Source organism: Oncorhynchus gorbuscha, linkage group LG03 (assembly GCF_021184085.1).
Source record: "Oncorhynchus gorbuscha isolate QuinsamMale2020 ecotype Even-year linkage group LG03, OgorEven_v1.0, whole genome shotgun sequence".
Classification (NCBI taxonomy): Eukaryota; Metazoa; Chordata; class Actinopteri; order Salmoniformes; family Salmonidae; genus Oncorhynchus; species Oncorhynchus gorbuscha.
In genome coordinates this window covers 86066355-86093259 of record NC_060175.1, presented here as the reverse complement: position 1 = coordinate 86093259, position 26905 = coordinate 86066355, and the positions used below count along the sequence as shown (strand labels likewise).

The window sequence follows — 26905 nt, the reverse complement described above, 5'->3', positions numbered from 1 at the left end:
AATAGTGTCGTGTGGGCCGGCCATTCGTTGGTCCAATTCCTCCTGAGGCGATGCTGGAGGGTGTTACCTTGCCTGGGCTGGGATGTTCAATCCCTCCTTCTCTCATTGACCTTTAATACACAACATTCATACATACTGTGATGTCCCATCTGTTCTCCTCTCCTCACCTCCCTGGCCCCTTCACAGCAGGGTCATCTGGGCTGAGGGAGGGATGGGGGGGGGATGTAGTGACAGAGGGAGGGAGGGAGGGAGGGAGGACAGGCTATCACACCACTCAAACCCTAATCAACATGAATAGACCATCTGTTATCCTAGGCAGAGCAATAAGAGCACTGTAATAGTTAATTTTACAACTGTGATAGATCACATTGATCATACTGGAAGATGTAGAGAGCAGCTGACCTGCTCATTCCTTCAGTTTTATCAAAGCTTGAAGTGGTAAAATGTATCTAGTTTTTCCTGTGAGAAATACAGTATCTGCTGTTACGGATATTTATCATCACATGTAAGCTCTCAATGAGAAAAGAGCAGCTGAGAGAGATTGAGCGTTGAGCAGCCCGTCAGTTCTGTAATACTGAGGTCTGATTTGTTGGCATGTTTTCCATGCCTCAGATCCCGTGTGTGATGTGTCTGTGATGGGGTTGTAAACCCCGGGCCAGACCGGGCAGGCTGCTCTGGGGTCAACGGATAGTCACGCGCAGCCAGCCACCCAGAGACAGATCTCACAGATCCATCCATCCACGCAATACACTTCTCCTGCCTCTCTCTGACACACCAGCAAATGAGACACGGAAAGCCAGAAGGGTTGACTCATAAATTGACAAACCTGCAGTGTGGCACATTTTTACATACAGTCTGTCAATATTCATCTATACTTCCCCATACAATGAAGTGGGGTTCAGGATCAGGTATCTTGTTGTTGGTGTTCAGTCAACTGTGTACATATTCCAGAGGATGACTCAATCTGGCTGTGGGGAGCCTGCCAGTGCAGTGCTACTTTGCCTAAAGCCCAGAATGGCTGGCTGCTGCTGCTGGAAGGAAGACATGAAGGAAGACAAGTCTGGCACAGACTTTTTAACCAAGTCTCAGTAATAATACAAATGTACGTGTTGGTTTGAGAAGCCAGAATTACAATAAAATTAATTTTCACAATCAAAGTGGTAGAAAAAGTACCCAATTGTCATACTTTAGTAAAAGTAAATATACCTTAGTAGAAATTGACTCAAGTAAAAGTGAGTCACCCAAGTATACTTAAGTATCAAAAGTAAACATAAAATTCAAATGATTTATATTAAGCAAAATCAGACAGCACCATTTCCTTTTTTTCATGTATTTTTCTTTTTATGGGCAGCCAGAGGAACACTCCAACACTCAGAAATCATTTACTAATAAAGCATTTGTGTTTAGTGAGTCCTCTGGATCAGAGGGAGTAGGGATGACCAGGGATGTTCTCTTGATAAGTGCGTGAATTGGATCATTTTCCTGCCCTGCTAAGCATTCAAAATGTAACCAGTACTTTTGGCTGCCAGGGAAAACGTATGCAGTAAAAGTACATTCTTTTTACATTAACGTAGTGAAGTAAAAGTAAAAGACCCATCTGGTTGCACTATCATTTGTTTTTCATTAGGACAATGACCCAACACACTTCCAGGCTGTGTAAGGGCTATTTGACCAAGGAGAGTGATGGAGTGCTGCATCAGATAACCTGGCCTCCACAATCACCCAACCTCAACCCAATTGAGATGGTTTGAGATGAGTTGGACCGCAGAGTGAATGAAAAGCAGTGCTCAGCATATGTGGGAACTCCTTCAAAGCGTGACTACTTTGAAGATTCTGAAATCTAAAATATATTTTGGATTTGTTTAACCCTTTTTTGGTTACGACATAATTCCTTATGTGTTACTTCATAGTTTTGATGTCTTCACTATTATTCTACAGTGTAGAAAGAAAAACCCTTGAATGAGTAGGTGTGTCCAAACTTTTGACTGGCACTGTATATGTACTGAGCGTGTCTGATGCTCAGCAAAAAAAGAAACGTCCCTTTTTCAGGACCCTGTCTTTCAAAGATAATTCGTAAAACTCATAATTTCACAACTTATAAAGGGTTTAAACACTGTTTCCCATGCTTGTTCAATGATCCATAAACAATGAATGAACATGCATCTGTGGAACGGTCGTTAAGACACTAACAGCTTACAGGTAGGCAAGGAAGGTCACAGTTATGAAAACTTAGGACACTAAAGAAGCATTTCTACTGACTCTGAAAAACACCAAAAGAAAGAAGCCCAGGGTCCCTGCTCATCTACGTGAACGTGGCTTAGGCATGCTGCAAGGAGGCATGAGGACTGCAGATGTGGCCAGGACAATAAATTGCAACGTCCGTACTGTGAGACTTCTAAGACAGCGCTACAGGGACACAGGACAGACAGCTGATCGTCCTCGCATTGGCAGAACACGTGTAACAACACCTGCACAGGATCGGTACATCTGAACATCACACCTGCGGGACAGGTACAGGATGGCAACAACTGCCCGAGTTACACCAGGAACGCACAATCCCTCCATCAGTGCTCAGACTGTCCGCAATAGGCTGAGAGAGGCTGGACTGAGGGCTTGTAGGCCTGTTGTAAGGCAGGTCCTCACCAGACATCACCGCCAACAACGTTGCCTATGGGCACAAACCCACCGTCGCTGGACCAGACAGGATTGGCAACAAGTGCTCTTCACTGACGAGTCGCGGTTTTGTCTCACCGGGAGTGATGGCCAGATTCCCGATGACCCTCCAGCATGACAATGCCACCAGCCATACTACTCGTTCTGCTCGTTCTGTTCCCAACCCTCCTCCTCTCGCTGCTGCTGACCTTTGCAGATTCTGCCATTATGCTCCTGAAGTTGCCGGTAAATAGGCTACACCAGGGGTCGGCAACCTTTTTCCATTTGGACTGACAGTTTATTTTACAATTGCATGCCAATTATGATTTTCAATTGCACATGTTTGTGGAACAATTTAATTTATTTGACAATAGTCTGTATCTCAAAATCATTGTCATGTGGTTAATTGAAATAGTTTCTAAATGAAATGATGCCTCAAATATTGTGGGCCCTCAGTTTCCCACACCAGTGAGCTCGGGACAGACGCAGCTGTATGCTGTCCCTTGTGTCCCTTGTGCAAGGGATAAGAAGTAATCACGTATTTTATGACATTTTCCCCTTTGATGCCGAGTGGTAGAAATACATTGAGGAACTATTGTCATTCTCAATGGATTCTATAAACACGCTTTGTTCACTTGCTGTTTGAGGTGAAGAAAAAATGACTTTGTTTAGACAATCATAAATACCTTTAGACATCCCCAAATGGGCATATTTATAGGCCTACATTAGCATGCAGGACAGGTAGCCTAGGCCTGCTTTTTGATGCGTAATCAGACGCGTGACCTTACTCAACATTGACAGGTGTGCCCCAAACAAAAGACCATTAATAAATTGATAATACGCGTAAATGGAATGAAATGAACCAAAATGTGTTTCTCACAAGTGTAGCGTAGGTTGTGAGCTCTGCAAACCATGTGTCCTCTCTGACAATGAGAACGCTAAACAATTGTAATAATAATATATTGAAGGCATTAACAGAAATTTCTGTGACCAAACAAGCATTGTAGATTAGAAATGATGGGAATTAACCGTAAATGTTGGCCATTACTGGTGACATATGTCATGTGGAATTGATAGACACTAACAATCAAAGGGCAAACAATTCACACAATGAAGTTATGAAACAATGAATGTGAACGAAATGGCAGGAAAGAGATGTGCCTTTGTGCATCTTAGCCACACTCCCCTTCTTCTTGGACCATGGAATCCTCAATGAATAGTCAATGAATAGTAGTCATTCTTTTTGCAACTGTTTGACTAAAACAATCTCGGTTGTATTAACCAAACAATCGACCAGTCAAATAAACAGGGTCAGCCCTAAGAGGGATGTTGTCGCCCTGTTGTTTGATGTTGGCGATTACCTGCCTGGCATCGGGGTCTCCAGGACCAGAGCAGAGTCCTGGGGCCTGACAGTCCCGTTCCAGCGGTGCAAAACGTTTTACCAGGCGGAGCGACTCCTCCAAGGCAGGAAAGGCTCCCTCGGGCCCTTTCACCTAACCACCTCTGCCGAGTATTTATGGTGAAGTGGAGTCAATTGAGCCACCTGTTCTGAGAAGTGGGCCAGATTGACTTCGACCAACTCTCTACCACCTTGGGCTAGAGAGATGTTCAGCGATGAGATATGTTTAGCCTGGGCTACAGCTACATTGGTGAACTCACCAATGAGAGTCTCCTTATTGTTCAGGTTAGCTGGGGAATGCCCCTCTGCAGCCCGCCCGTTATCATCCATCATCCGGTCACACCAAAGGCACATTTTCCAGACACCCCTGTTCCGTATGCTGTCTGTCCTTCTGGTTAGTGAACATCTCACAGTGGTAGCATTAAACACTCAATGGTTGGCCATTGATATCCATTGGATAGCCGTCGGTAGCCATAATGCTAAAGAACAAAGCAGTCTAGCAGCCCTATAGCTTAAAGTCCAGTAAGGCGGTGTGTTCCATGAATAGCTCAAATAGACCACAAAAAAAACAAAAAAAACAAGTGCATCAGTTCGGACCTGTACAGGCCATCGGTCGATACACTCACGTAAGTAAAGTATAAAATAGCCTATAAGTTAGGATAAAATAGCTCACAGACGAGTTGAACAACTCGCTCCAAACTTAACTTGCGTCATCCCAGAATGCAATGCTGGGGAATATTATGCTGGCACCTTGTGATCTTCCATCAGAGTGTGAAGGCCTTGAATGATGTAGAGACCATGTTGGTACAGTAGGTGAGGTTAGCGGTCAGAGAATAAGAGAGGCGAGGTAAAGAGAGAAACAGCGAGAGTCCTCCCAACTCCAATTGAATAAGCTGGGCATTGAGCTGTTCATGCTGAATGGACAGGAAATATTTTGTTCTGGCATTGGGAATTAAAACTGTGAGGATTACTTTTTGTAATGATTACTACAATACACAATTTTAAAGACTATAATCCTTTATCTCTCCTAGCATACCAAACACTACTAGTAGGATGAATCCTACTCCTGCACGACTGTGCTTCAAGGCACACGATTTAGTGAAAGCAGGTCCACTTGGTCCTTGACTCAAACTATGGGAAGAATAGAAAGGTCAGTGCACTCACTGGCAGACAGGTCAGACAGTGCATTAGTGTTCCTACGTACCTGAGGGGAAGTGCATTAGTGTTCCTACGTACCTGAGGGGACAAACAAACATGCTTTAGGAGAAGAGAACATCGCCAGGGACATTAGGACTGGTGGGAGCGGAAGGACTTCAAAAGAAACTGACATTCAACATGTTCCAGTAATAGACTAAATATAAGCTTTCCTTTTTATTGCAGGAGTGCAATCACTGATCATTTTAGTAATTAAAAGCTCTTCTGCTTGTAGCCTCTCACTCCAAACTGTGGTACTGCAAGGCAGAGTATGTCTCCTCTAGTATTCTCTCTTACTGGAAGAATAACTATAGAAACACACACTTAATATACGAAGTACACTATTCAGTGTGTGGGTGGGTGGGTGGGTGTAGGTGTGTTGTTGGTTGGGGTTAGGTGCATGAGTGCGTGGATGCCTGTGTGTGTGTGCTTGTCTGTGGTTTTGCATGCGTCTGTCCCGTTGTCTGGGGAGACTCATCGGATTTGGTTGCCGGAGCAACCGGTCCTAGCTAGTGAGGCACGTTGTTTAATTAAGGTGAGGTGTATTCAGAGGAGAAGAGAACAAACCTCTAGAAAACTCAGAGCACAGCGGCAGGCTTCACTCTCTCCCTTCTCTCTCTCTTTTATTTCTTTCTCCCAGTCCCAGTATGGGCGGGGAGGGGCACCGTGTCAGAGAGGGAGGGAGAAAGGAGAAGAGAGCTAAGAGCATTGAGAGAGAGAAATAAAGAGAAAGGGAGTGCGTGAGAGAGCAGGTGTGTGACAGGCAGAGGCAGAGAGTTGAGAGAGAGAGAGTCCTAGCCATCTGCTTTTTAACTGATCTCTGATCAATTTATCCAGGAGCAACACTGCTCACAGCTGACACAGAGTGAGTAACTTACTTTGCTCTTATTTCTGTTTCATCATGTTTGTTCTGATAGTACCTACGGCTTTTACTTTATGACCCTATGATTTCATTCTGTAGCATTATATATAGGTTGGATTTGTTATGTAATCTGTGTTGTGGTGGTGGTGGGGGGGGGTGAAGCTGTGGCAGCTTTGTGCTTCCTGCAAACAGATATGTAGGAGTTTTACGTAGAGGCAGGCAGGCGGGCGGGCTGGCGGGCTTTGGGCGGGCAGGCGGGACATAATATAATGATGTTTGTTTCCAACATTAGGGCTGTTTTCCTAATTAGGTGAAATCTGCTTTGTGTTTTGTTTCCTTGCCACGATACTAAGGAGTTTCATGATACTGGTATGATACTGATACTGGTATGGCCCTAGTAAGGAGAGAGGAGAGAGGGTCCCCTACTGCTCTGATGTGATATCGTTGTTATTTATGTGCTCTAACAGTTTGTGCGTGGTGTGTGGTGCATGGTACAGTGTGTTTCCTCTCTCCTGATTCATGTCATTGGGGAAGAATGAGTCATCTATATTAGAACTATGCACACTTGCAATCACTCACTCAAGTCGCTAATCTCTTTCCAAACTTCTGACAGATCTTCTCTCTCTAAATTACACATCTAAATTAAATACATCCCACAACCACCAGGACCACCTCCTCCTTAGGGAGTTAGTCTGCTGGCTGGTGTGTGTGTACTCCAGCACTGTCCATCCACAGTGTGTGTGTGTGCATGTGTGTGTCTGGGTGTGTGTGTACTCCAACACTGTCCATCCACTGTGTGTGTGTGTGTGTGCATGTGTGTGTCTGGGTGTGTGTGTACTCTAGCACTGTCCATCCACAGTGTGTGTGTGTGTGTGTGTGTGTGTGTGTGTGTGTGTGTGCATGTGTGTGTCTGGGTGTGTGTGTACTCCAGCACTGTCCATCCACTGTGTGTGTGTCTGGGTGTGTGTCTGGGTGTGTGTGTACTCCAGCACTGTCCATCCACAGTGTGTGTGTGTGCATGTGTGTGTCTGGGTGTGTGTGTACTCCAGCACTGTTCATCCACAGTGTGTGTGCATGCATGTGTGTGTATTCCAACACTGTCCATCCACAGTGTGTGTGCGTGCATGTGCGTGTCTGGGTGTGTGTGTGTACTCCAGCACTGTCCATCCACAGTGTGTGTGCGTGCATGTGCGTGTCTGGGTGTGTGTGTGTGTACTCCAGCACTGTCCATCCACAGTGTGTGTGCGTGCATGTGCGTGTCTGGGTGTGTGTGTGTACTCCAGCACTGTCCATCCACAGTGTGTGTGCGTGCATGTGTGTGTCTGGGTGTGGGTGTGTGTGCACTCCATACACAGTGTTTCTGTCAGGTCTAATTAGCTGTGTTGGGCAGCTGAAGTTCTGTCTTGATCTCTCATGAGACATACTGGAGCTGCCTGCATGGCCTCATTGAATTCCACTAAAGACACACTGGTTTCAGCTTCATCTCCTCAAGAGACTGTCAATCAGGAGGGTCTCTCTTTCAGTAAGATGACGAGAGCTGCTATATCAACCACTCAGCTCAGCTCAGTCAGTCAGTCAGACAGTCAGACACAGCAAATGTGATGATGATTTTACCATCATGTATATGTTTAAACACATACTATAATCTATGACTCATACAGCCTACTCATACAGCCTGCTCCGTATACCTTTTTAAAACTAATCTGACAGCGACTGGAAATCAGCTTTATTTAGCCTCACCAACCAACAACCCATAGCTCTACTAACCACTATATTAATTCACAATTTTAAAAAATCTTAATTTACACCTGCCATGTTCTCTTATAATCTCCACCCGGCACAGCCAGAAGGACTGGCCACCCCTCATAGCCTGGTTCCTCTCTAGGTTTCTTCCTAGGTTCTGGTCTTTCTAAGGGTGTTTTTCCTAGCCACCGTGCTTCTACACCTGCATTGTTTGCGGTTTGGGGTTTTAGGCTGGGTTTCTGTACAGCACTTTGAGATATCAGCTGATGTAAGAAGGGCTATATAAATCAATTTGATTGGTTGATTGTAAGCAACGGGTCTGGCTGAAATAGCAGAATTCACTAATTTGAAGGGCTGTCCACATGCTTTTGTATATATACAGTGTATGCATATTGATGGATGTCAGCCCTATGACATGATGTACTAGCAATATCATGGTATTCACTATAACTGTGGCATTGTGTTCCATGGGGATTTTGTATGTTTAATATTGTGTTTTATGCTCCTTTGCTGCAAAACCAATTGCTCTCTGGGACAAATCAAGTTAAAACTTGATCTTCATCTGGACACAGTGTGATTCACAATCAGGGAGAAATGGCAATACATTTCCTGTATTCACCAGAAATGTTGACTGTAACATATTCTCGAGTCTCAAGCTTGTCCAGTATTTGTATTGGTTTCTACAAGATATTGAAAGTCACCCTTTAGCTCAACTCTCATATCCCCAGAAACCTTATTTAGCCTGAAATGTAATACAATATATTTTCCTCCGGTCACTGAGTCATCATATCTATTATCTAATAATACCCTACTGCCAGAACAATAGAGGAAGGAAGTCAGAGCAGAGATGAGGAGTTAGAATGATATTGGATTACTCAGTCTCTTCATACTGCTCTTCAACCTCAGTTTACTGTTTACACCGTAGGCCATTGTGATGCGTCCCAGAATGGGCACCACGCTGCAGCCAGTGTTTCCTAAATAGCTGTGTATTCTGTTGTGTTGTGTTGCAGTTGTAAGGGATTCGAACCCTAGAACCCTGAGGCATTCAGCCACATTGTTTATTCCCCTTCTCTCCCCTCATGACCTCAATGTGATATGAGGGACTTATTCTGATCTGTCTGATGTTCATGTTTCTCTCTGTGTGTTTTCTGTGTTTGTAGGAAACAAAATGGGGGTGACCCGCGGATCTCTACCACACTAGATCCACCGCTGTTCCAGCCCCTGTTGTCCCCTCTCCCGTACACCGCTCCACCGTTCCTCAAGGTAGGAGGGGAGGGGAGGGTGGGGTGGGAGGGGAGTGGATGGATGGAGAGGTTTGGATTTGTGTGCTGTGGACACCCGTCCTCAGCTTACACCCCCCAGCATAACCTACACTCACTTACCCTATGTTCTCTGTGTCTGTACTCACCATGTCTGTTCTGTCAGTTATGCCTGTCTGTACTCACCATGTCTGTTCTGTCTGTCTGTACTCACCCTGTCTGTTCTGTCATTTCTGTCTGTCTGTACTCACCCTGTCTGTTCTGTCTGTCTGTACTCACCCTGTCTGTTCTGTCATTTCTGTCTGTCTGTACTCACCCTATCTGTTCTGTCTGTCTGTACTCACCCTGTCTGTTCTGTCTGTAATCACCTTGTCTGTCTGTACTCACCCTGTCTGTTCTGTCATTTCAGTCTGTCTGTACTCACCCTGTCTATTTTGTCTGTCTGTACTCACCCTGTCTGTTCTGTCATTTCTGTCTGTCTGTACTCACCTAGTCTGTTCTGTCTGTCTGTACTCACCCTGTCTGTTCTGTCTGTACTCACCTTGTCTGTCTGTACTCACCCTGTCTGTTCTGTCATTTCAGTATGTCTGTACTCACATTGTCTGTCTGTACTCACATTGTCTGTTATGTCATTTCTGTCTGTCTGTACTCACCCTGTCTGTTCTGTCATTTCAGTATGTCTGTACTCACCCTGTCTGTTCTGTCATTTCAGTATGTCTGTACTCACCCTGTCTGTTCTGTCATTTCTGTCTGTCTGTACTCACCCTGTCTGTTCTGTAATTTCAGTCTGTCTGTACTCATCCTGTCTGTTCTGTCAGTTCTGTCTGTCTGTACTCACCCTGTCTGTTCTGTCTCTTTGTACTCACCCTGTCTGTTCTGTCGGTCTGTACTCACACTGTCTGTTCTGTCATTTCTGTCTGTCTGTACTCACCTTGTCTGTTGTGTCTGTCTGTACTCACCCTGTATGTTCTGTTTCTTTGTACTCACCCTGTCTGTTCTGTCTCTTTGTACTCACCCTGTCTGTTCTGTCATTTCTGTCTGTCTGTACTCACCCTGTCTGTTGTGCCTGTCTGTACTCACCCTGTCTGTTCTGTCTGTCTGTACTCACCATGTCTGTTCCGTCTGTAATCACCCTGTCTGCTGTGTCTGTCTGTACTCATCATGTCTGTTCTGTATGTCTGTACTGGCCCTGTGTAACCTGAGACCGTACTCACCCTGTCTGTTCTGTCTCTCTGTACTCACCCTTTATGTTCTGTCAGTTCTGTCTGTCTGTACTCACCCTGTCTGTTCTGCCAGTTCTATCTGTCTGTACTCGCCATATCTGTTCTGTTCTGTCTGTACTGACCCTGTGTAACATGAGACTGTACTCATAATGTTGGTCCTGTGTGTCTCTATTCTCTACCCTAAAGCCTGTCTGAATAATATTAATTGTGAAGGTTAAATGACCCCGTCCCAAAACCACAATGTGTCACCTACCTTACTAATGTACTACTATACTGCTTATGGCTTACAGTGACTTGGCAACCTAACTCTAAATTCATTCACAATTCAAATTGTGGCAATAGTACTTCAGCACCCATTTCCAAATGATCCATTTCAAAGAATATATACATTTTGACAGGTCTTACATCTGAACTGAAACGCTAACTAATCTGTCTCAGATATTTTGGGAAGTATTAGATTAAAGGTATCTGAGCTTGGTGATTCAGATGATATAATCTTGATGATGTCTGTGAGGTTTAAGAGGATTCCCTACACTTAGAAAGGAAGGACTTACACTTGACTGGCTGAACAGAATGTAATGGTTAGAATGAGAAACAGATCAAGACAGTGTTCTGAGATTGGGTTGTTTAACTTGAATCATTCACTTCCCTTGATAATCCAGCCAACACCTATGCATAGTTCTTTGAGTAGGCCTTCCCGACATTAGACCTAAGTAGCAGACCAAGAGTAGAAGGCTTGAATCTTGAGGAGGGGATGGATAGACGGTGTGAGAAGCAGGATGTAGAGAGGGAGTCGTGGACGGTTTACCAGATCAAGAGTCAGTGAGCATTGTGGTGAAATCAGGCCAATCCCTAATTAACACCATCTGTGAAGGATTGGACCATTACGGTCATCTGTAGCATTACAATGAGAAGGCCGTGTGTTAAAGGAATACTTCAGGATTTTGGCAATGAGGCCCTTTATCTACTTCCCCACAGTCAGATGAGCTTGTGAATACCGTTTTTATGTCTCTGTGTCCAGTATGAAGGAAGCAGTTTCCCTAGCCAATGCGAACTAGCATGGTATCCTCATTGCCAAAATCCCTGACATGTCTACCTTAGATCAGCCTCTCAGAATAGTACTAAAGACAAACAAGCAACCCAAAAAAGGATTAAAAACAGCCCATATTAACATACTGTTTGTATTCTGAGAAAAGGCTCATAAAATTGACAATTACTAACATCAGAAAACATTCATATTCTGTCCATCTCTGAAATATTATTTTAAGGCATTGCTGAGACATCGTAGGTTGTGCTTATTGATAGTTGTTGGAATGAGGGGTACTGTGTGGGTACTGTGAGGGTCAGAGCTCTCTGCAAAGGGCAGTCATTCTTATGTGCACACATACATACACACACACACACACACACACACAGCATCAAGGTCGGTCAGAGACTGCATCACATGGCACATGACTCCTACCAACTTTAACTGAATAAAGTCCTTCTGTAGCTCAGTTTGTAGAGCATGGCGCTTGTAACGCCAGGGTAGTGGGTTCAATCCCCGGGATCACCCATACATAGAATGTATGCACACATGACTGTAAGTCGCTTTGGATAAAAGCGTCTGCTAAATAGCATATATTATTATTATTATTATTAAAATAAATCAGACTTTTTTTCCCAACCATAGAGATTAGATTAAATATGACCTGCTGCTTTCTCTTCTAAATGTCTCCGCTCTGGAATTACGGTATATTAGCACATTGTTGCTCGGACTTCATGGAGGTACACATTGTTGCTCTGACTTCATGGAGGTACACATTGTTGCTCTGACTTCATGGAGGTACACATTGTTGCTCTGACTTCATGGAGGTACACATTGTTGCTCTGACTTCATGGAGGTACACATTGTTGCTCTGACTTCATGGAGGTACACATTGTTGCTCTGACTTCATGGAGGTACACATTTTTGCTCTGACTTCACGGAGGTACACATTGTTGCTCTGATTTCATGGAGGTACACATTGTTTCACTTGACTTTGACCAAAGGTGATAAACATGGTGTAACATGCCATTGTAGCGACTGGAAGTTCTACTGTAATTATTTCAGTTCTACTGTCAATTTCATAATTTCACAGACCAGGAACAGTCATGCAAGCACAGTCATCCCTGTCATAATAAGCTCAGAGGACATGGAAATTGTATTTTATCCCAGAGAAAGAGAAGTGAAATCAATGTAAGTAACCCAATCTATGTTCCTTTAACTTTGAGTTCTGAGGGTATTGTCAGCAATAATCATATGCCCATAGAATGTCCACTGTTTCCACTGAAACGGTCTGCTTTAGGAAGAATCCTCTGCGGGCAGACCACTCAGTACCATTGGCTCAAATGTAAATGTCACTGACATGTCTACCTTGGATCAGCCTCTCAGAATAGTACTAAAAACCAACAAGCAACCCAGAAAATTATTAAAACAGCCCATATTTGCATAATGTATGTATTCTGAGAAACAAGGTTCATGAAATTTGACAACTTACCAACATCAGAAAATATTCATTTTCTTTTCATCTCTGAAACACACTTAGATCATTCCTTTGATGATGCAGTAGTATCTCTACATGGTTATAGAATGTACAGGAAAGATAGAAATGCAAATGGAGGAGATGTTGCTATATATGCCCAGAGTCATATTCCTGTTAGGCTGCAGAGGATCTCATGTCAGATGATATAGAAGTAATATGGCTACAGGTTAATCTATTCTCGTATGAAGTTGCTATAGACCAGCAAGTGCTTAAAGTCACTATTTGAACTATACGTGTGAAATGCTCGATAATGTATGTAATATCAACAGATAGGTATATTTTCTGGGTGACCTAAATATTAACTGCTTGTCAGTTGTGCATCTGTAGAAGTCCCAGCTCTGACACCTGCACTAGGCCTGCATACAGAGCATTATAACTGAGGCTGAGCCAGGCAGATTCCACACTGCTGTTCACTCCTCCCCCACTAGGCACAAACTGATTGAAGTACAGTGGATAGCACATTATTCAGTCAAATATAAATAAGCCAAATATCTAACATTATATTACCATTTGAACGTTGCTGTGCTTTTCAATGGTTGAAGGCACAGTGAGGCATTTGGGTGACAATTAAATGTAAAAAATCAGACATTGTTTTTCAATTGGAATTTTATTGTGCTTTCAGATGGTTGAAAACATAGTGATAACACACTGAACATTCAGCTAACTTTTGGCTGTCTTTTTGAGTGGCTGAATATAGGTTGTAATCTCATTGATCAATTTCTCAACCAAATATGACCCAATTATCCACGTTGAAGTGACGTGGTGTTCCCTGTGGGCCACCTCTCAGACCGGCTGGCTGGTGTTGCTCTGCTTCCTGTGTTACACTATTGGGTGTTTTCCAGTATAGCATCAGTGTGTCACCAGTCATTATGTTAATATCAGCTCTAGTATTATTTTTAGGGAACTGGGCTGATACCGAGGACTTGTAAAGAGCTGTATCAACAACCTCTGCATCATCAAGATAGTTTTTTGTGAGGTGTTAATGGTGGGAGGTGTTAACCCATGTACCCGGTTAGCCATTGTTATGTAAATGACAGCTGAAAAGTACCAGTGTCCAGGGCCTTGGAGAGCAGGTCCACTGAGGTCATGGCCCAGAGAGATACTGGAGCCAGGCCGTGGAGGTGGAAACACAAAAGTCTGAGCCATTTGGGTAAAATAAAATATTAGTCCTTAGTGGAAATATTTACATTTACATTACATTTAAGTCATTTAGCAGACGCTCTTATCCAGAGCGACTTATGCCATATGTGGGATGAGATCTTATAGTATTATTTCTCTATTCTATTCCCTTTCTCTTTGATCCAGCTTTGCTATAATGAGCAGCCCAAAAAAGTGAAAATAATTTCATTGAAATGATGGCAGTTGATGTATGCCTACAATTGTATTACAATAAAGTTATTCCTAGCTATATGAGCCCAAAACATTGTCTCTATAAAGTGAAGCAGCGCCCACAACTCCCCTAGCTCCAGTGTGGGTAGGCGGGTGCTGCAGGGACTTGTCTGAGCTGTAAAGTACATCACGGCCTGAGGAGTAGGACCATGCTCCACCTCTGGCCATCTGCCAGACACACACAGAGAGAGAGGAGGAGTGTTGTACACACAGTGCTCTTTCGGGAATGCATTACCTCCCTTTCTACTTCCTAGATAGTGACAGAGAGACAAAGATAGCGTAAAAAGACACCATTTTTAACTGAGGATCGCTGAACAACCTACGACACACACACCTGCGGACATACTCATTATACAAACATGCAGTTGAGGATTCCTTTAGTCTGTCACCACCTCTGCCTCCTCTGTGACTCTTGGTCATGGCTGTAGTCATTTGGGGAGTCACTGTGCTGTGGGTGAGGAACTCTGCAGTACCACAGTGGAATACAGGCATGTCTCTGGGGCTGGACAAAGACGCATCAGGCAATGTGTTCTTCTAATCCTGGACACTTGAACTTAACAGTTGAACTCACAAACCAGGGACTCTGAATCATTTTTCGGCTGCAGGATTTTTCCTTGGAAAAATAGTCTACTTTGAAAATGTCTAAAAGTCAGATTCATCTCAATGCTCCACTGGTGACAGTGGGACCGTGGAGGAGACACCGCGAAGTAAGTACTTGGGTAGATTAGTCACACCTCTGACAGAGATCTCTTCTTTTGATTGTCTGAAGTATTAGGACTAGAGTAAGAATAAAGGGCTTATTCTCACCGAAGAGAGTTATCGGGTTGAAATGTCAATTTACATAATATGTACATACACTTTTCAAATCACATTAGTGACGGGAATGTCACGAGCTGAGAGAGATTTCGGTTGACGTTCTTGCTTCGCAGCTCAAAAGTATCTTAAATGTCACAGTAGCCACTAGACAGGAGGCTAAGCATCGCAAACTATATTAGGCCTACACTATTAATTATTGGAACAGAACCATTTTACACAGTTGAATAATGCAACAATTCACAAGCATGTGTGGACAATTAAAGTCATTTTTTCTCGTCTGTAGGCTACACTCAATACATTTTAGCTTCAAGACAAAAGCACAGAGTTACTGCTAACAAAATGTCTTCATCAAGTAACGTTAGCATATCAAAAATGAATGATTTAACCCTCTCATATTATTATAAAGTACAGTAAACTACATTACAACATCACAACAAACCAGGCCTCAAGAAGACGAGGACCGTTGTTTGTAGATTTAATTCAAAGAGCCCATTCACGGAACTTTTTTTTAGATGAAAAGCTTGGGTTATTGCCGGTTCAAATCCCGGTCAGTATTATGGAATACTACCATGTTGATTGTTCCTTGTTCATTTGGTGGTAAAGGCAATATACTGTAAATGTCTTTGTGCCTTTAAAAATCCTATAATGTATACATATTCCAGTTGTGTTTCTGACAGTTGACTGTTCTGTATGTAGACAATGAGGATGTCATGTGTGTCTGAATATTTCAGCTGACCATAATGTTTTGACAGTGTCATCGTTTTTCAACAGTGTGTTTTCCAGGACAGTGATATTTATCTTTAGGGTTTGTACTAGTTTGTACTGTTTGCATATGGCGGAGGACTCATACTCACTCTGGACACTCAGATCATATAGTACTGTACACAAATTGTTTGGTCATGTCAGCCTTGAGTGAGTGTGCCTTTTGGATTCTGACATCTTTTGAGGCCGGAATTCTCCTACTTTTGTGTTATCCAGACTGAGGTCTGTTAAGATACTGAGTACCAACCCTAATCAACTTCTCAGCATGTGAAAGGGTGAGGGAATAATATTACATGTTGAAGCATTCTTTACTTTGGTGTGTTGACTATGAAACAGGGTCCACTTCAACCAGGGAGGGGCGGATTAGTTCACACAGATGGAATCTGTTAAAAAGTCCAGTAAAGTGTTGAAACTCTGAAATGGACGATGCCAAAATGCCTTTAGGACGTTATAGTCCTACATAACATGTCACTGCATCGTACTTGATACTGCATGGAAGATACAGCATTTTCCATCTTGATGTTGATGAATCGTGTGCTGCCAACCTGCCTAGACTGAGCATGATGCAGACCATCTCCTAGCATACAGATTTACAACCCAAAGAGACTCAGACATGCTGACATACTATCATTTTGTTGTTGCTATTGTCATGGAACATTATCTTAAACAGTATCATCAAAGGGAAGAGAGCTGTGTGGCTCAGACAAGACTCTCTGTGAGATGGGACGTGTATCTCCATTCAGGCTCACACGCCAGGCCCTTCAATATACTGTATCAGTTTATGTTTATCACACTGGTGATTTATGTATCTGTTGCTCTCGGAGATGTAAACAGTCTTTTTTTGAAAGGATTATTCCACTGAAAGATTCATCTCACTTCTGAGGGGAAGAAAACAATGAGTGTGTGTTTCCGCAGGGCCAGATGTGCAATGCCACGGAGAACTAATGTGTAACAAATTCATTATGTGATGGTTCTATGAAATAATATTTTATAGTAGAAAGTTCACGCAGTCAGTCCTAAGACTCAGTTTGTAGTACAATGGGAACACATCCCACGCTAACGCTGATAGAATACTGAATCGAGTTTAATTTCCACTTCATCTCATTCTCCTCTCTACAGACCACAGATTTATTTGAAATGATTGAGAAGATGCAGGTAATGTATTTTGGATCTCTTGCTGATCCTTTATTAACTCATGTTTCTAAGCTAGGCAATGTACACTAACCAGTGATTTAGTCTCTTTTACTGTAAACTCTGCTTTTCTGGCTCTGCTCTCCTGTAACAACGGCTTGTCTTACCTGTGCTCTGTACTGGAGGTTAGCAGAGCTGGGACAGACAGTGTTGGAGAGGAGATGTCTGGACACGAGCAGTGTGCCTGACTCTGGACAGCCCCTCTCCTGATGCTTATTCCCAGACCCTCAGCTAATTACCTAACTTCAGAGAGCCTCTAATAACCCCCTGTCCCCTGGCCTTTGAAAACTGTAGCCAGCCTCCATGCACAAACTAGAGGAATACAGGTTAACATTACAGCAGTTTACTACTTATCATAAGGCAAGACTGTGTTTGATACAGTACATTGGTGAACAGGGTGTGCTTTTTACACTGTCTGAACCTACAGTTTTATTACAGTGTCATATAAAGAAACATATGACGTCATTTTAAGAGCTGTAATACAAAGTCTGTATGGAGATTGTATTACTTCTCTATTTCTAATGTATTTCTGAAGGATTATTATTCATAAACATATACATAATATTTGGGCTTGGGGATATTATATATGGGCTTGTGTTTTTATTCTGTATGTATGTTGACATAGTTATGTATAAAACAATTTCTTTGAACAGAAGATTCCTCGTCGGTTTGTATATCAGATGCCCCAGGGATTCCGCTCCTCCTCAATAACAGATCGCATATCAACGCATCAAACTCACAGCAGCAACTATCTGCTCCATCATATCAGACAGACTCACAGCCCTTTACCCATAGGTCTGTAGCCAGTATCTGTGCAGACTCATGGACTGAGGGACAGTGTGGGAATTTCAGGCCACGTACTGTTCGTATGCCAAGTCTGTGTGACACAGCCCCAAAGGTGTTATTACTGCTTCCATGCCTTTCTGTCCAGATAGCTGTTAACTGGCTGCTCTGTTATGCATCTCCCTACCCATCTCTCTCTCTCTCTCTCTCCCTACCCATCTCTCTCTCTCTCTCCCTACCCATCTCTCTCTCTCTCTCCCTACCCAACTCCCCACTCTTCATCCCTTTGCTCTTCTGCTATCTGTATAAACATATGGATGGCTTTGTAACCTCTTTGTCTGTTGATAATATGATTAGTCCTCCCTGTACTTTGTTACTTCCTCTAAAACTGTGAATTCAAATGTAACTAATCTGTCAGATAAGACGTACGACACGGCTGTGAATCAGTAATGATGATGAACATCTCCAGACCTCCGATGACCTGGGTTTGGAATGTAACATAATCTGTCATGTGTAACTAGCGTGTGACAATTATCTTCTTCTTCTCTCTCTCTCTGTGTGTGTGTTTCTCCCTCAGGGCAACAGAATGGAGGAGCAGCGATACACCTTTCCTCCCCCACTCAAAGTACGCTCTCGCTGGATCTCCTGACCTCTCTCTCTCTCTCTCTCTCACAATACACCCGTTGTGTCACTACTCCTCATATCTCTCTGTATCTGACTACTGACTGTCGAATTGTATTCACTCAGTGGGCACATACTGGGCACAAACTGGTTGAATCAACGTCGTTTCCACGTCAATTCAATTGAATTACGTTGAACCAACGTTGAATTGACGTCTGTGCCCAGTGGGTATGCTCGAATCCAGCAGCCCTCCCTACCAACTAATGTATAGACTAACAAGGTTAGAATACAATTATTGTTACAGAGTAATATAAACATCAACCATGCAGCATGATTGTCTGTTTATGCGTTAAACAGACAGGCACTTTGGCTGGATTCCATGGTAATAAAAGCATCACCTTAAATCAGTAGCATCAATTAAATCAGTTGTAGAGCACCACTGACTCTTACTGAGACAGATGAATAATTGATGTGTCTGTATTGTTGTCTTTACAGACTGAAGAGGACTACATTCCTTACCCCAGTGTCCATGAGGTGCATACAGAGACTCAACTTCAATGCAGTCATTTCACCAGTAACATGGATGTTGGCAATTTGTGCCTCATGGTTGATATTTCAGTATTCATTGAAAATCACTATCACATTTCTTGGGGGGAAAAATGACCCTCCAACCTCTTGTGTCTTCTACTCTGTGTTTTGAACCAGGTGTTGGGGAGAAAGAGTGGGTTCCCACTGATTCTGCTGCCTCAGTTTGGGGGTTACTGGATCGAGGGCAACAACCATGAGCTTGGTGACAGTGCTGAGCCAGACCAGATCCAGCCTCTGTCCCCCACCACACACAAGCTGGAGAGTAACTCCACCGCCAAGATGTACAGGAAGCACTTTCTGGGCAAGGTGAGGCTGAACACTGGGACTGTTGTGTTGGAGTTTGGCTGAGTGGTTATACTGCAGGAGACCGGGGTTCGATTTCCGGTTCATCCTTTTTGCAGTTTGTCTCCTCCTCTCCTTCCATCACATATTTTTCCAACTGCCTTTAAAACACAAGACAAAACAAACACTGTCTGTAGAATAATGAGGCTACATGTGTATGAAACATTTGTTAAGCACCCTCTATTCATACAACATATTGCAGCCCAAAGGGCATACAACTGGTATGATACACCATAACTCACATAGATTCCTATTCATTATGGTAATGAAAGTGAATGAGTGTTAGAACAATCCCAGCTGGGTAACCTAATAAGAGCTACTCTACGTGTCGGCTGGCACTTCAGAGGCGGGTGGTAATGAAGAGGCTTTGCCACATGTTTCACACCAGTCAGAGTAATATGAACTAATCTAATGTGCCCATAGAGGAGAGCAGAGACCTGAATGGAATGGCAGCAGTTGGCTAGCACATACAGTTGAGACATAGTTCATTAACTCATTGAAATGTGTTTGGGTTGGTGTGTGTGTGTGTATGAAAGACAGAAAATGTATCCTTCAGCTAAACTCTGTCCTTGTGCTGTGTCCCCAGGAGCACTTGAATTACTACTCAGTGGACGGAACTCTGGGACATCTGGTGTTGTCCATGAAGTATGACGAGATCGGAGACCAGGAAGACCTCCGCCTCATGCTCAGGTTAAACACCCGTAGCCTCCTTCATCACCTCCTTCTCTCTGCTGGCTCTCATCTCTCTCTCCGTTCTCATCCCTTTCCCTTCGTCCTCTTTCATCCCCACGTTCTCCTTTATCTGAATGCTGTGGATACATACAGTACATACAGTACTAAACTGTAAACATACTGGTATTGTTCACATCATTCTGTGTCTGTGCAACTGAGTAATGCAAAATGCACAGTTGTAACTGTTGTAATCAATGGAAAGTTGCTAAAAACAAGATTTTCCATTCACTTCCAGTGTTTATGAATCATTCCCTATTGTGGTGATAATCCCATCCTCATAGGAGTCATAAAGCCAGTGAGAGTGTAAACAGCACACTGTCATTTCTGCATGATGTGACAGATTTAGGCAGTGTGTGGGTGGAGGGTAGAGGGATGCGGATGTAGGGACTAGGGCCAGGGCTGGGTTAGTTACAGTGGGTAGATGATCCATTCCAGATGCCCAGCCCATGTGACAGACTGACAGCTTCTAAGAAGCATAACTATGATCATGACGAGAACATGTTGTTGTGGTTGTCTAAACTACCAGGACCAAACTGGAGACATACCATGATGTTATCCCCATATCCTGTCTCACAGAGTTCCCTAACGTGGTGCAGATGGCCAAGGTGAGATCATGGTTGGGGATGAATATCAACACGTACTCTTTGTGGAAAAGATGTTGAAAAGTGTCATAATTGTACCGTGATTACATCAATTTGATCTCAACGCAGTTATTTCTATGTTTTTCTTTTTGACCCTTAGCTTGTCTGTGAAGAGGTGAATGTGGATCGTTTTTACCCTGTCCTTTACCCAAAAGTAAGCATTAGGTTTTGAAGTGTACTCAGATAATTAACCACAGAAATATGTTTTTTACATGGATAATACAAATGTCATACTCCTGACTATTCGTTCAATTTGTGATCTCTAAACAGGCTTCAAGACTCATTGTCAATTTTGATGAACACATTATAAGCAACAACTTCAAGTTCGGAGTCATCTACCAGACATTTGGACAGGTGAGCCTTGGAGATACATTAAGATCAGTTAAAACGATTGGGAATCAAATCATCATCATCATCATCATCATCATAATGCCAAACTCTTCAATCCCACACAGACCCCCACATTGAACAACAAAAAAAGATGAATAAATGAACGAGCACTTGACTTTTCCTACCAGCACTGACTCAGCTGATAGCTACTTTAATGAGGAAAAATGTACTTACTATGTCTGTGATATGTGGTTGTCCCACCTAACCATCTTAAGATCTGTCGATCTGGAGCATCAGATAAATGACTAGAATGGAAAAGTTAATGTACTGAATAAGAGCTGACCTGAGTGCATTAACACAAGTACCATCTCTTGCAAATCTCATAAGAAAGTGCACAATATGCTTATCCTCCTCCCCATCACATTAATAGTCTCTCTAAGCCTATGCCAACCATATGTTTCTCGTCAATATTCCTTCTCATTACAATAACAACCCCATTGTTTACGGCACTGAGCCAGAGAAGCTGGAGAAGCCTCAGCATAGCCTCAGTAGAGGGTCATTGTATCCTCTGATGGAGTCTAGGGGGTGGAGCTCCACATCAAATCAAATCAAATCAAATCAAATCAAATCAAATGTATTTATATAGCCCTTCGTACATCAGCTGATATCTCAAAGTGCTGTACAGAAACCCAGCCTAAAACCCCAAACAGCAAACAATGCAGGTGTAAAAGCACGGTGGCTAGGAAAAACTCCCTAGAAAGGCCAAAACCTAGGAAGAAACCTAGAGAGGAACCGGGCTATGTGGGGTGGCCAGTCCTCTTCTGGCTGTGCCAGGTAGAGATTATAACAGAACATGACCAAGATGTTCAAATGTTCATAAATGACCAGCATGGTCAAATAATAATAAGGCAGAACAGTTGAAACTGGAGCAGCAGCACAGTCAGGTGGACTGGGGACAGCAAGGAGCCATCATGTCAGGTAGTCCTGGGGCACGGTCCTAGGGCTCAGGTCCTCCGAGAGAGAGAAAGAAAGAGAGAATTAGAGAGAGCATATGTGGGGTGGCTAGTCCTCTTCTGGCTGTGCCGGGTGGAGATTATAACAGAACGTGGCCAAGATGTTCAAATGTTCATAAATGACCAGCATGGTTGAATAATAGTAAGGCAGAACAGTTGAAACTGGAGCAGGAGCATGGCCAGGTGGACTGGGGACAGCAAGGAGTCCTCATGTCAGGGAGTCCTGGGACATGGTCCTAGGGCCCAGGCCAGTTGAAACTGGAGCAGCAGCATGGCCAGGTGGACTGGGGACAGCAAGGAGTCATCATGTCAGGTAGTCCTGGGGCATGGTCCTAGGGCTCAGGTCCTCCGAGAGAGAGAAAGAAAGAGAGAAGGAGAGAATTAGAGAACGCACACTTAGATTCACACAGGACACCGAATAGGACAGGAGAAGTACTCCAGATAAACAAACTGACCCTAGCCCCCCGACACATAAACTACTGCAGCATAAATACTGGAGGCTGAGACAGGAGGGGTCAGGAGACACTGTGGCCCCATCCGAGGACACCCCCGGACAGGGCCAAACAGGAAGGATATAACCCCACCCACTTTGCCAAAGCACAGCCCCCACACCACTAGAGGGAAATCTTCAACCACCAACTTACCATCCTGAGACAAGGCCGAGTATAGCCCACAAAGATCTCCGACATCCTTGATCTTTAAACTTTAAAGGAAAGGGCCACACTCAGCAGAGGCTCGACCTCACATGGGGCTCCAGGGGCCTCCAGGGGCCTCAAGAACCCTCTCCTCTTCTTCTCAGCACCCAAGAGACATTAACATACAGGAGAGACACTGAGGACTGGATACACACACACGCGCGCACACACACAAACACACACAGACACATAAAAAGAGAGGTTTTATGTGATCAAAGTGTTATTGTTCCTCACTCATTATTATAGTTCACTCATTATTATTATTATTATAGTTTTTATAGTTCTATTCTATTCACAATATAGCATACATCTTAATTATGTTATCATGAGAGCTTCATATACAATAAGTTGTACAATCCTCATAGTGCTTTGGTCAGTGGTTTTCTGTTTCTGACTGCTGTCAACCTCTATAAACTCCTGGTTTGCAGACATCAGAAGAAGAGCTGTTTGGGAACAGTGTTGAGAGTCCTGCCTTTGTTGAATTCCTAGAGTTTCTGGGGGAGAAGGTCGAGCTGTATGACTTCAAAGGGTAAGAACTTCACCACAACGTTCTAATATACACTACCGTTCAGAAGTTTGGGGTCACTAAGAAATGTCCTTGTTTTTGAAAGAAAAGCTTATAAAAGTTCCAGTAAAATAACATCAAATTGATCAGAAATACAGTGTAGACATTCTTAATGTTGCAAATGACTATTGTAGCTGGAAGCGGCTAACTTTTAATGGAATATCTACATAGGTGTACAGAGGCCCATTATCAGCAACCATCAGTCCTGTGTTTCAGTGACACATTGTGTTATCTAATCCATGTTTATCATTTTGAAAGGCTAATTGATCATTAGAAAACCCTTTTGCAATTATGTTAGCACAGCTGAAAACAGTTGTGCTGATTGAAGAAGCAATAAAACTGGCCTTTAGACTAGTTGAGTTCCTGGAGCATCAGCATTTGTGGGTTCGATTACAGGCTCAAAACGGCCAGAAACAAAGAAGTTTCTTCTGAAACTCATCAGCCTATTCTTGTTCTGAGAAACGAAGCCTATTCCATGCGAGAACTTGACAAAAAACTGAAGATCTCGTACAACGCTGTGTACTACTCCCTTCACAGAACAGCGCAAACTGGCCCTAACCAGAATAGAAAGAGGAGTGGGAGGCTCCGGTGCACAACTGAGCAGGAGGACAAGTACATTAGAGTGTCTAGTTTGAGAAACAGATGCCTCACAAGTCCTCAACAGGCAGCTTCATTAAATAGAACCCACAAAACACCCGTCTCAAAAAGATTAAGATGGGCAAAAGAACACAGACACTGGACAGAGGAAATCTGCCTAGAAGGCCAGCATCTCGGAGTTGCCTCTTCACTGTTGACGTTGAGACTGTTTTTTTTGCGGGTACTATTTAATGAAGCTGGCAGTTGAGGACTTGTGAGGCGTCTGTTTCTCAAACTAGACACTGATTAAAAATCAGCCATTTCCAGCTACAATAGTCATTTACAACATTAACAATGTCTACACTGTATTTTTGATCAATTTGTTGTTATTTTAATGGACAAAAACATTGCTTTTCTTTCAAAAACAAGGACATTTCTAAGTGACCCCAAACTTTTGAACGGTAGTGTACATTCAATAGCAACAACCACAATTGTGCAATTGATTGTGTCTTGAACAGTGTGTTGGAAATAGATAGAGGGTTTCACTGAATGGTCCTATCTGTCTAGGTTTCGTGGTGGGTTGGATGTGACCCACGGGCAGACAGGATCTGAGTCCGTCTACCACAACTACCGCAACAAGGAGGTCATGTTTCATGTGTCCACCAAGCTGCCTTACACTGAGGGGGACACACAACAGGTACTATTACAAACCCCTCTGATCTCCTCCTACTGATGCAGACTGTCATCATCACACTATTTATTCTGTTATGGATCATGTTTTAAATGAGTAGAACGTTGTGTACTGGTATGACATGAGTATTGGTATCCATATGATCCGTTATGATTGGGAACATTCTGGAAGCATCCATAAAGCTTATGTATTTTGTATGTTTTCTTTAGAAACAGTATCTTTCTCTTTCAGTGCAGTTTTCAGTGGAGCACTACTGTATAATGTCTTACAGTGTAAACTTCCTCAGTCTTCACTCATCAGGGAAACTGTCCCAACACAAACACAGACAGACACCTTATCAGAAGAATGTCTTAAGCCTATCTAGACGAACACACACCATAAGTTATCAGTACGAACACACAATGTGCAATCAGAGCCCACAGCTGCAGTGGGAGCAGCTGATTGGTTTCCCTGAGAGTTAAGTCAATCAGAGCTGTTGTCCAGGTTGATATGGTGGAGCAGCAACCCTCCAACTGGTGTTGGTTTACCCTGGCTCATCTGTGGACAGACAGAAACCTGCCAAGACAAACAGGGAGAGAGAGGGGGAGAGACAAGGGACTCCCCAGAGTGGTAGAGAAAGGCATTTGCAACATTCAGTAGTTTGAAAGTTAATAAAAAACTTGTATTACTCCTACTCAAGCAATACATGACAGACAAATTCATTACTGTTCTTGAAAGCATTTCCATGTGACATGAATGTTCAATACAGCTTTGCTTTACGTTCTGTCCTGTGTTGCAGTTGCAGAGGAAGAGGCACATAGGGAATGACATTGTGGCCATAGTGTTCCAGGAGGAAAGCACTCCGTTCGTACCAGATATGATCGCCTCCAACTTCCTCCATTCCTACGTAGTGGTGCAGGTGGAGAACGCCTGCACTGGTGATGTACTGTACAAGGTGCTAAAGCACTCCTTGATTTTCACTAAACTAGCCAACCAACATCATACCAAACATACAATACTGTGACCATTGATCATTCATGGCCAGTTTGATTGTCTTCTGTTAGGTGTCAGTGACGGCGAGAAATGACGTACCTTTCTTTGGACCACCCCTGCCAGACCCGGCTGTCTTTAGAAAAGTAAGTTGGCACAACTACAATCCCAACTCCTTAAAACACCGGTCAGCTAGTGTTTTCTCTCTCCTCCTTCTTTTGTGTCACTCAGTCGTTCTCTTTTATCCCAGGGTCCAGAATTCCAGGAGTTCCTCTTCACGAAGCTCATCAATGCTGAGTATGCCTGCTATAAAGCTGAGAAATTTGCCAAACTGAAGGTGAGTTATTCAAAGGATCTCTGTCATTGTTTTCAGGAGCCAACTAAGGGACACAGGCCAGCATCCTTGGTAGACAGTGTTGCCAGCCTATCATTACATATGAACTGTCACCTGTTTGTGTTATCAGGAGCGCACACGGTCAGCCTTACTGGAGACATTGTATGAGGACTTGCACATCAACAGCCAGGCCATGATGGGTCTGGGAAGAGATGAGGACAAGATGGAGAACGGGTCCGGAGGAGGAGGGGGCTTCTTTGAAACCTTTAAGGTAACCCAGCACGGCTGGGAAAAGGCTTGGGGCAATAAGCTTAGTATGCACTGACTAATGTGTTTTTACGTATGATCACTTGTTCCTGAATATGTAACAGTACTAAACAGAACACCCTCATGAAACTATTTGTAATTCATTTGAATTATGAAACTAAAACAGAGGATCATTTCCAGTTCTTTACACGCCACAATTTCTCTGTTGTTCCCCTTGGTTGTACGGGTTGTTGTCTGTCTGGGGGGTTCCAAGAATGTCCTTATCTATAATACAGGACACTGGCATCAACTGCTTGATCAGTCACCATTAGTCTGTCTGGGGAACATCCTTGTGTCTGTGCTCTGCTGCTCTGTCAAATGGCACACCAGCTTCTCAATGTCAAGCTTTATGTGGTGTTGTGTTCTGTCTGCAGCATTCTACCATGTGTTTGTGACATACATTTGACATACATTTCCTTCTCTGTTTCACCCTTCCAGAGTGAGGAGAGCGATGCTCCCTCTCCCTTCCCTGAGAAACCCTTGATAGAGCCCAGCCCCCTCACATGCGTGCCTAACTCAACTCACTAACTTCTAAAGCATGAAACACACAGAGAATCTCACTGCTGATAGGTACTTATCACAGTGGAAGGCTGTTCCTTCTCTTAATAGAACACCTACTGCGTGCCGACATAGTAGTGACGAACCTACCGCTTCTACTTGTAGAA

The 26905-nt window shown here is 43.4% G+C and overlaps 1 protein-coding gene across 9 annotated transcripts in view; it reads left to right on the top strand.

Annotated features, from left to right (window-relative positions):
• The window catches only part of LOC124032089 (rap1 GTPase-activating protein 1-like), a 76051-nt gene that overhangs the window by 32318 nt on the left and 16828 nt on the right, over positions 1 to 26905 (top strand). For 5 of the 9 annotated variants that reach the window (XM_046344176.1, XM_046344178.1, XM_046344174.1 and 2 more), the window contains exons 3-17: positions 9011 to 9113; positions 16983 to 17018; positions 18415 to 18462; positions 18954 to 18992; positions 19164 to 19352; positions 19975 to 20078; positions 20647 to 20725; positions 20862 to 20915; positions 21032 to 21115; positions 23228 to 23328; positions 24508 to 24637; positions 25410 to 25565; positions 25675 to 25746; positions 25851 to 25937; positions 26065 to 26205. In XM_046344176.1, the coding sequence (XP_046200132.1) occupies positions 9011 to 9113; positions 16983 to 17018; positions 18415 to 18462; positions 18954 to 18992; positions 19164 to 19352; positions 19975 to 20078; positions 20647 to 20725; positions 20862 to 20915; positions 21032 to 21115; positions 23228 to 23328; positions 24508 to 24637; positions 25410 to 25565; positions 25675 to 25746; positions 25851 to 25937; positions 26065 to 26205 (1423 nt within the window). Of the gene's footprint in view, positions 1 to 5828; positions 6111 to 9010; positions 9114 to 14492; positions 14993 to 16982; positions 17019 to 18414; positions 18463 to 18953; positions 18993 to 19163; positions 19353 to 19974; positions 20079 to 20646; positions 20726 to 20861; positions 20916 to 21031; positions 21116 to 23227; positions 23329 to 24507; positions 24638 to 25409; positions 25566 to 25674; positions 25747 to 25850; positions 25938 to 26064; positions 26206 to 26905 lie in introns of those variants that run through there. The other 4 variants (XM_046344181.1, XM_046344182.1, XM_046344180.1 and 1 more) reach the window with 4 other exon arrangements.